At 38.0% G+C, this 11,022-nt stretch overlaps 1 protein-coding gene across 2 annotated transcripts in view; it reads right to left on the bottom strand.

Moving 5' to 3' along the window:
• Positions 1 to 777: 777 nt before the first annotated feature.
• csgalnact1a (chondroitin sulfate N-acetylgalactosaminyltransferase 1a) overlaps positions 778 to 11,022 on the bottom strand; it is a 57,003-nt gene continuing 46,758 nt past the window's right edge. For both annotated transcript variants that reach the window (XM_030149381.1, XM_030149382.1), the window contains exons 5-8: positions 7,436 to 7,614; positions 7,227 to 7,321; positions 5,480 to 5,561; positions 778 to 1,631 (exon numbers count right to left, since the gene is read on the bottom strand). In XM_030149381.1, the coding sequence (XP_030005241.1) occupies positions 1,342 to 1,631; positions 5,480 to 5,561; positions 7,227 to 7,321; positions 7,436 to 7,614 (646 nt within the window). In that variant the 3' untranslated portion in view covers positions 778 to 1,341. The remainder of the gene's footprint in view (positions 1,632 to 5,479; positions 5,562 to 7,226; positions 7,322 to 7,435; positions 7,615 to 11,022) is intronic.

The raw sequence follows: 11,022 nt of genomic DNA, 5'->3' as shown, positions 1-11,022 counted from the left end.
CAGAGCATCAGTATGATGGGATCCACAACAACCATGTCACATCCGTCCACTGACACATTTAGTGTTTTTGTGTCAGCTGGGATTGTTTTAGATCCACAATACCAACATTTATGAAGAAGAGCACAATTAGCAATAGGAAGTCTATAAGTTTATTCCTAATAAAGTACTGGGACTGACCAGAGCATCATGGGTAATGTCACGTCCGTCCACCAGCAAAAGTTTTCACATACACGTGCTATTCCAAATCCAATATTTATGAAAATAGAGCTTCCACTGTCAAAGAATATCAGTAGTCTGTGCACAAATGGATTAGCATTATTTACACACACTTCTATGCATTTATGACAACTTTTTTTTTTTTTTTGACAGAAATAGCCACTCATTTGACCCCCTAAGGACATTTTAGCTGTTAGACATTTCAGGTTGTTCATATTTGTTCAGGTTATTCACATTTTATTGTTACAGGATAGTTTGTAAATGTAAATATTTTCATAATTTAATGTTATTTTTTGCACTAAAACAAAGACAAAAAATTTGAAGTTGTCATTATTTATAGGCAGAGTGTAATATTATTTTTTTCACATCAAACCGAGAAGAAAATATGTAGGTTTTTATGCTGTTATTATTTGACTGTAGATCATATTGGTCTGTATGTGGAACCTGAACTAAAATGAGTTCCACAGCCTTGACTGTGGAAGTTTTGGACTCTGTAAATTCATCCCAGGGGCTGGAATGGAACCTTTGGCAGGACACATTTGGCCCCCGGGACGCATGTTTGAGACCCCTGGGTTAAAATAAAAATAATAATAATAATAATAATAATAATAAAAAACAGAAATCAAACTTATGGAAAAGAAAAAAAAAAAACATAAATAAAGGAATGAATATTACTGATAGTTCATATAAAATCCAACTTGGGCTTTAAAAGGAGTCCTTCATTGTTTTTACCTTTAACATGTAATTCACTTCAATCCACTAGATGGCGCTACTACCCAACAGAAGAACCTGTCAGTAGGTTAGAAACGTTCACTGGTCCTTCAGAGGAGACAGTGTTTAGGTTCAACTCACACAAGGCACAAGGTTCAGACGAAGCTCCGACTGAGGCTGAGCGTGTCTCCTCCTGAAAGACCTGAGGGACAAAGTGGACGTTTAGTAGATACACCAGGTGTGTGGATCACAGGCTTCCATCGTCCTTTCCACAGCGACGGTCACAAGACGCTCGGAGTCCTTTAAAAAACAAAAAGAAAACTTCACATTTATTTCACTGACTCCCACGCAGGTCCCATCGGTTGGCTCTGAGGCGTTTGCAGTCGTCGCGCTGATGGGATCTGACTCGCGTCTTCATGTCTTCTTGGGGTTTTGCTGTTGCTTCTGCTTGCGGAGGTGGGCTTCGATCTCGTGTCTGAAGAACAGCATGCCCAGCTGGCCGTGCGAGGCCTCGTTCATGGCCTTGGACTGCATGCACATGCGGTACTGGTCCGGGGGGAGCTCGTCGGCGCAGTGCTTCTCGTGCCACAGGTGGAACAGGCCCCGGGACGGCGCTCGGACCACCAGCAGGTTACTGTGGAGGTACTTCCGGTACAGGTGGACGTCTTCGCCTCCCCAGCCTTTAATGTCGATGTCAAAACCTCCTGAGGACACAATACAGACACGTGAAGGTGTTATTACACAGGTGTCAAACATGCGGCCCGGGGGCCAAATCCAGCCCGCCAAAGGGTATAGTCCGGCCCTGGGGATGAATTTGTGAAATGCTAAAATTACACTGAAGATATGAACAATCATTTTAGTTCAGGTTCCACAATCGAACCAATTCAATCTCAAATGGGTCAGACCAGTAAAATACTACCCAATGACTTAGAAATACTCTTAACTCCAAATTTTTACCTCCGCCAAGGAGGTTATGTTTTTGCCAGGGTTTGTTTGTTTGTTTGTCTGTTTGTTTGTCTGTCCGTTAGTGTGCAACATAACTCAAAAAGTTATGGACAGATTTGGATGAAATTTTCAGGGTTTGTTGGAAATGGGCCCCCCCGTGGGCCCCCCCACCCCCGATCACCACCAAAATTTAATCATTTCTTCCTTATCCCATTTCCAATAAACCCTGAAAATTTCATCAAAATCTGTCCATAACTTTTTGAGTTATGTTGCACACTAACGGACAAACAGACAAACAAACAAACAAACAAACAAACCCTGGCAAAAACATAACCTCCTTGGCGGAGGTAATAAATGTTTTGTGTATTTGTAGACCTACTGTGATCTGTAAGTTATATATAATGTACATGTGTTAACTGAAACATGATATTGTTAAAATTCCACTTATTTTTTCAGTTTGTTTATGTTATTCACATCTTTTGAAAGGATAGTTTGTAGATGTAAACCTTTTCATGAAGCAATTTTACTTTTTTTAACTCTAAAACAGAGGAAAGTTTGGAATTGACATGATTTATATATTATTATATTATTATTATTTTACTGGTTCGGCCCACTGCAGATCAAATTGACCTAAATTTGGCCCCTGAACTGAAATGAGTTTGACACCCTGTGTTATTAGGTCATCACTACATGTTTTGTGTTCAGGGTTCCTACAGGTTTATTTTTATTCATTATTAGGATCCCCATTAGCTGATGCAGGACATCAGCTCCTCTTCCTGGGGTCCTCCTATTCCAAACAGACAGACAGTATCCATTTACAAGCATAGCAACAATGTGATTCACCCTAATATTTCCTTCTTAAAAACACTCAACAGTCAAACAAAACATTAACAACTAGAAAAGCACTCGGAGAACGCAGACCTCCGCCAAGGTAGATCAGTGACCTGCCCCCCATCACCACCAAAATTTAATCATTTGTTCCTTGTGCCAGTATCAACATTTCCTGAAAATTACATCCAAATTCGTCCATAACTTTTCAAGTTATTTTGAACATGGACAGACAAACAAACAAACACCGGCAAAAACATTGTAGTTTTAGTTTAGTTTTAGTATTAATTCTAGTTTAGTCGTCTCTTTTCTCTTCTTCTCTGTCGTCGTATTCAAATAAATCCCAGACAGGACTCTGCTGCTTTCTCCTAACTTTAGTCTCCATGTTTCCAGGTAGAGTGGGGACCAGAAGACGACTGGAAACCACAAGTGAACACAAGTGACGGACCAAAAAGTGTCATATGGTGCCAGCAGAGAAAATTACTAGAGCGAAATAAATCGATTTCGTATCAGTCCGACATTGACAAAGACAAAAACGAAGGGAATTTTATCCGTAACTTTTATCTGTTTTAGTTTTGTAAACACACAATACAGTTTCAGTTAGTTATCATTTTTTCTTTTAATTATAGTTTTTATTTATTTCAGTTACGAAAATGTTTTTTCAATTCTAGTTTTTGTCATTTCTTTAGTTTTTGTTAACGATAATAACTTTGCCAGTCACCCTCACATTCACACATTTAAATGAACCAGTTAACCTAGTAGTGCATGTCTTTGGATGGATTAATAATGTCAACTCCAAACTTTTCTCTATGTTTTAGAGTGAAAAATGTAAAATTACATTATGAAAATGTTCACATCTACAAAGTATCCTTTAAAAATGTGAGCAATCATGAATCATGAGCAATCATGAAAAAAATGAAAATTTTAAAGAAAAATAAGTGCATATTTGAACAATATCATGCCTCAGTTTACCATTTACACATGTGCATCACAACTTACAGATCTCAGTGGATCTACAAATACACAAAACATTTAGTAACCGGCAGAATATTGATAAAATTACACTTACTTCTCTTAAGACATTTGAAGTTGTTCATATTCGTTCAGGTTATTCACATTTTTTGTGAAAGAATTATTACCTCTGCCAAGTAAAACGGCAGAGGTTATGTTTTCATCAGGGTTTGTCTGTCTGTTTGTTTGTTTGTTAGCAAGATAACTGAAAAAGTTACGTACAAATTTGGATGAAATTTTCAGGAAATGTTGATACTGGCAAAAGGAACAAATGATCCAACTTTGGTGACTGCTTAACAAAAGCTAAGGGGGTGAAGTGAAATACAGAATGTGCAATAATAGGTGCAATAGTGACCCCTCCATTGTGCAATATTTCTTTTTTATCTTTACTATTTATTTATTTGTTTTAAAATTTTATCATATATATGGGTTGTTTTTAGTTGGTGTTTTTAGGATTTGTTTACTGTGTTTTCATTTCATGCTGTGCATTTTGCTATTTTGTTCTTTAACAGCATCTGGGATGTTTTTATTGAATGACAATTAATAAATCTGAATCTGGTGTGATGGGGGGGACTGATCCTTCTCGGCAGAGGTGTGTGCTCTCCAAGTGCTTTTCTTGTTTAGCAATGTAAATGTTTTTAAATAATTTTACTTTTTCACACTTAAATAAATCATTCTGTATGTGGCCCCTGAAGTAAAATGGGTTTGACACCCCTTGATTGCTAATATCTTTGGTGTAATTTCTACATTTCACAAATTTATCCCTTTAGCGGGCCAGTTTTGGCCCCCGGGCCATATGTTTGACATCTGTGGGCTGAAGGAATGCTGATTATGAACCCTGATTGGAGCAGTACGTGATCATAATCAGTTTCCTCTGTGCTCTGTGTCTTTATCATGAGGGGGAAGTTTTGCTCTAATGTTATGTACAAACCAGACATGTTTACGCCTGCCTCCTCAGATGTATGACCTACTCACGTCAACCTCTGTGCACATTTGGTTTTTTCCCCTCTGTTTCTGTTGATACTGATGTTATTTTAATTATTCTGTCGGTCTCTATCTCTTTTCCTGTCTCCTTTTCAACTCTTGCTTCAGGGCTAAACAGAGATAAGACGCCTATTTGAAGACAACAGACAAATTGTTCATTTGTATGTGTGCATGGCCTAAATAAAACAACTCACAGCCATTTCTGTCTGAGAGCAAGAGAGAAGAGCATAAAACTACATGAGCGAATTAGGCTTTTAAAATAAATCCGTGTCTGTCTCTGAGCCTCGATGAGCTTTTTCGTGCTTGTGGGGTGAAAGCATTATCTTGCTTCTCTCTGTGAGTCTGAGTCCAAACCAATAAGACACTGGGTTTAGATTTAGATTTATGTAATTGATTTCACATCTGGGAAATAAAGTAGATGTAAATTTGTTTTGAGAGTCTGCGTTCCTCTCCTAATATTCAGTGGGCGAGGATATGAAATATGCTAATATATACAGTTTTGCACCTGCTCAGAGCTGTTTCCTGTGCAGTAATATCATAAAATCCAAGTTAAGAGAAGGAATGTCATATTTGAACCAGTTGTGTTTCCTATCCATTACGCTACAGCACCATTAGGGCAGCAGCGCCAAATTGTCATACTCATTCAGGAATCCCATTTTATCAAATGTTATGTAATATCTCTGCTCATATAATCAACAGCCATGGGTGCACTGCTCTGATGTTCCCTGCAGTGCCGTGATGGCTTCTGCCTCGTGGTATAAATGTCGCCGTTCTGTAACATTACCTATGTTGATGAAGTCGGATCTGTATTGGCAGGTCATGCCAAAACCAAAATCCCTCCAGAACCCCGTGTCTTTCTTGATCACCTACAGAGAAAAGAACGACAGGTGTGAAAGGACAACAGACACACATCATCTCAAGACGCAGGAGCCTCTTCAACATGGGGAGGCTTTTGTGGAGTTGTGCATCTAACAGCTGGAGAGAGACGCGATTTCTACACGCCAAAGCAATGTAGCACTGCACCAGAATGTGTTGGTTTGTACAAGTGGCCTTCCTCTAAAGATAAAAATGTTCTATCAAGAATCGATAACAAGTTGAATCTGTGAGGTTGTCAGGTTCTGTCTCTGTGTTAGAGTCCTGCGGTCTGGATGCAGGAGATCAATCTCCAAACAGAAGTGGGTGGTACTTTCACTGGAGGAGAACTCAACTAATTACATCAAAGTCCATATATGACTTCCTATCAGTGATCAATGCAAACTACAGGGTGGGGAAGCAAAATTTACAATGAACATTTAGTTGTTTTTTCTCAGCAGGCACTACGTCAATTGTTTTGAAACCAAACATATACTGATGTCATAATCATACCTAACACTATTATCCATACCTTTTCACAAACTTTTGCCCATATGAGTAATCAGGAAAGCAAACGTCAAAGAGTGTGTGATTTGCTGAATGCACTCGTCACACCAAAGGAGATTTCCAAAATAGTTGGAGTGTCCATAAAGACTGTTTATAATGGAAAGAAGAGAATGACTATGAGCAAAACTATTACCAGAAAGTCTGGAAGATACTATTGAAGAAGAATGGGAGAAGTTGTCACCCAAATATTTGAGGAACACTTGCACAAGTTTCAGGAAGCGTGTGAAGGCAGTTATTGAGAAAGAAGGAGGACACATAGAATAAAAACATTTTCTATTATGGACATTTTCTTGTGGCAAATAAATTCTCATGACTTTCAATAAACTAATTGGTCATACACTGTCTTTCAATCACTGCCTCAAAATATTGTAAATTTTGCTTCCCCACCCTGTATACTGATATCTGTAACCATTTACATGTTGTAAGCCATTGAAATTTATTTGTGTTTGTGAAATTTATTTGTGTTTATTTGATGAGGACAGCGCATATTAATGAACACTCTGTACAAATACAAACATTATTTTGTGTAAATATGCCGGATTTAGCTGGAAGCTATTTTCCATCCGCAGTCCTCAAAATATGGACCATTATAAGTGAAGGCACATTTTGAATATTTCAAAAAATTTGTCAAAAATTCAAAAATCAAAATTCATCAAAAATGTGAACAACCTTTGTAGACATTGTCTGATGGAAGTTACATATGAAATTTTTAAATGAATCCGCCCAGTAGTTTGGGAGAAGAAGATTAATGAAATGTAGACATTGGTGACCTTGAGTTTGACCCTTCAAGGTCACTCAAGGTCAAAGGTCATAGACCCAAATGAAAGTTCATATATGACTTCCTATCACTGCTCAGTAGTAACTATATTGATATTTATGACTATTTCCATGTTATAAACCATTAAAATAGGGACCATTATAAGTAAAGCTACATTTTTAATATTTCAAAAACTCGCCAAAAATTCAAGAATCAAAATATCTATCTAATCCAACTACTTGTTTTGTCAGAGAAGATGTTTGAATATGTTGTTTTGAAGATGACAATTCCCAATAAGTCATAGCCTATCGACCGGTGAGCTAAAAAGGAGATTTAAGAACATGTGATTTGTTACCAGCTGCTGCTCCACAGGTGGGACATGCTCTGTGCCTCCGTAGATTAGAGTGGGGTTGTACTGGCTGAATAACACTGGGTAGAACACCTTTTTACCTGAGGAGGGGAGAAGTAACAGTTAGAGGAAGGCTGGGATCTGAGGGCATTGGGAATGGAAGTGTGTGTGTGTGTGTGTGTGTGTGTGTATGTGTGTGTGTGTGTATGTTTTACCAGGCTGTGTGTTCAGTCGGCAGGTGTTGAGGAAGTCGGCCGTGAAGTAGATGTCAACGTCGCAAAAGAAAAGTAGCACATTGCCTCCTTTCCAGGCTCGGGCCCCGACGTCTAGACCCCGTCCTCGAGAAAACTCCTCGTCCAGCTGCAGCAGGGTGTAGTTCTTAAAATTAACTTCCCTGCAAAGACAGACAGACAGAGACAGAGGTTAGCTAGCGGTAGCGCTGTTATCAAAACCACCTACACCGAGGCCATGTCACGACCAAGACTGGAGCAGATACACAGCAAGGACGTCATGTGTCGTCTGTCTCATCACTGTTTAAAGGGCTCATATTTATCTAAACCCACTTTTATTCTTTAGTCTTTGCTACATTTATTTATGTATTTGGACCCTAATAGTTCATACAGTTTGAATTTTAACCCTCCAGGTGCTGCAAAGTTATCTTTATATTCATTTTGGCAAGTGCTTTTGTAGAAAAGAGAGCACAGACCAGTGCCCCCCCCCCCAGTCACCACCAAAATTTAATCATTTGTTCCTTGTGCCAGTATCAACATTTCCTGAAAATTTCATCCAAATCCATCCATAACTTTTTGAGTTATCTTGCACACAGGCAGACAGACAGACAGACATTGGGGGGGGGCCACTGATCTGCCTTGGCGGAGGTCTGCGCTCTCCAAGTGCTTTTCTAGTTTATGTCAACGTTTTGTCAACATGTTTTTGGATCGAACTTACAAAGTGTTGGTCAAAATAAAAAACCTAAAAACAGGAGCTGCGAACAGAAAGGCAGTGATTCATTGGGTTGAGTGGAATGTTCAAGAAAACATCCTCAGGTTATCTGAAATCACTCATCTCCCACTGGGGACTTGTGTTTCAACATACCATGGATTTTATTATATCCACCGAAGACAGCTTACAATGCATTGTGAAAAGTGGCGATCATGGTATGTACACTACTTTTTGTTAACAATCCCACAATGCAATGTGTTGCATTTTATTATACATATGAAAATTACCATCACTGCATGAAGCTGTAATTCACACAAAGTGATGAGTATCCAAAAGGTCCATTTGCTGCTCACTACTGCCCACATAAATAGTGTTTATTAAAGAAAGAGGATAAGGTCGGTCAGAATGTGAATCACAAATACAGTTATCAAATAATGTCATCTTGCTTAGTTCAAGTCATATAAACCCACAAAATCTGACAAATTAATATCGTTTCATCACATCCTGGTTCGTTAGTGACAGAAAAGACACTGCACTATGAAAATGCAAAGGGACATTATGATTTCAAGCAAAAACAAGATATCTGATAGCTATTTGCAACTTCCTAGCTCATGTTTGTTGGTGTTACATCAAATGATAGATGGTTGTAAATTACATCTGCCCTCTGTCTTTTCCACTGACGTAACTGACACCTTTCCTGTTGTATCATGTAACGCTGCCCGTGAGTAATGTTATCGAGGAAGTGGTCGAATGCTACTAACAGCTGTGCAACAGTAGCAAAAAGGTTAGGCCCATAACGTATGCTTTTTGGTCTAATGTCCCTCCAGAGTTTCATCATCCACTGCCCTTTAAGCCGCTGATCAATCAGGAAGTGATGAAATGATAACTATATAGAAGATTTCCTGCACCTACACAACAGCCAAGAATATAAATGCATTGGATAGCGTTGTATGACACAGTATTAGCCTTTTTTTTTCTCCGTGGTCAAGTCTTCTGGAGGGACTTTCAGGTATTCCTGTGGGCAGGTTGAGCGATATTATCCCTTGAGTGTGTCCTGGTACTGACTGGGCACTAATCTAACTAATCTAATGTTTTTAGTTAATCACTGTAAAGATGATTGTTTTTTCAGTATTATGGGAGTAAATCAGCTGGTTTGGCTTCATCATACACAATCAGCACATGCTTGTATAATTAACCCTTTCATGCATAGGCCACTCCAGTGGACAGTTCTTCTCCAGCTGTTCTCGTCTATATTCGTGGGTTTTGATGTTTTAGTTCCATATCAGCCAACACAGTGAACACTTACACACCATCCCATACACTGACATTCAGACCATTACTGTAACTTTGCTGTTCTTGATAAACCTGATCTGCACTAACATCTTTACGTGTAAATCAATTGTTATTTGTTAGACAAGAAGGTTTTTTTTGCATATTATCTCTATGAAGGGAGTAATTACTAGCATTAGAATATGTTAAAATGTGAGAAGACATCAGATTACCAGCATTAAAAATGTTTTTACTTCATTGTTTTCATATCACTTTCTAATATTGGGTTTTAAACATGTTTCTTTGCTTCAAAAATTAAATGCATGGATATTTTTGTAACTCCATAGAAAAAAAAACTTGATCACATTGTTTTTTTCATGCCTAAAGAGGAATAAAAACACTGAAGAAAAAAATCTTGACTAAGGTTCTCACAGTTCATGCATGAAAGGGTTAAGAAAAAAAAAATAGCACCAATGTCCCTGTATCTCACCAGCATGTTCTATCAAGAATCAATAACTTGAATTTGTCAGGTTGTCAGGTTCTGCTGCTATGTTAGAGTCCTGTGGTCTTAATGCAGGAGATCAATCTCCCAATAGAAGTGGGTGGTACTTTCACTGGAGGAGAACTCAACTGATGAAATGAAAGTCCATATGTGACTTTCTATCAGTGATCAGTAGTTACTATATTGATATCTGTAACCATTTGCATGTTATGAGCCATCAAAATATGGTCAAAATTCCAATTCCAGTTTTATTTACTTACATAGCGGCAAATCATAACAAAACTTATCTCATGACACTTTACATGTAGAGCTGGTTGAAACCGGACTGGTCCATTGTAAGTAAAGGTACATTTCTACTATTTCAAAAATTTGTCAAAAATTCCAAAATCAAAATATCTAAAAAAAAATGTGAACAGACTTTGTAGACACTGTCCCAAGGAAGCTACACAGAAAATTTGAAATGAATCCGACCGGTAGTTTAAAAGACGATTGTTGAAGTCTAGACGTTGGTGACCTCGAGTTGAACCCTTCACGGTCACTCAGGGTCAAAGGTCATGGACTCCAATGAAAGTCTATATATGACTTCCTGTCTGTGCTCAACAGTAACTGTATTGATATCTCTAACCATTTCCATGGTATAAGCCAGGGGTCGGCAACCTTAAACACTCAAAGAGCCATTTGGACCCGTTTCCCACAGAAAAGAAAACCCCAGGAGCCACAAAACCTTTTTGACAATTAAAATGAGAATAAGACTACATATATCATTTTATTTATTTATTTTTACCTTAATACTATGTATAAAACATAATGTGCTCGCACTTGAAAACCCTCGGCCTGACTTATGAAAATCTTCAAAATATTAACTGTCACTGATACGTTGATTTGCAACATGTAAAATGTTTGAGACTGTGAATTAATACTGGAATTGGTTTGTGCAATCGATGTATAAAGGAATCTGAGATTTATCTAAAACAGAACACACAGTGGTAAAGAATGACTGTAAACAAACCATAAGTGTAAAAGAAATAAGTCTAAGAAATAAATATACAATAAGAAATAATTTTAACTATTATAGGGATGTAACGATTA

This window comes from Sphaeramia orbicularis, chromosome 12 (genome assembly GCF_902148855.1).
Source record: "Sphaeramia orbicularis chromosome 12, fSphaOr1.1, whole genome shotgun sequence".
In the NCBI taxonomy this organism is placed as follows: Eukaryota; Metazoa; Chordata; class Actinopteri; order Kurtiformes; family Apogonidae; genus Sphaeramia; species Sphaeramia orbicularis.
The sequence above is the reverse complement of the archived record's forward strand: the minus strand, read 5'-3'. Positions and strand labels throughout refer to the sequence as shown.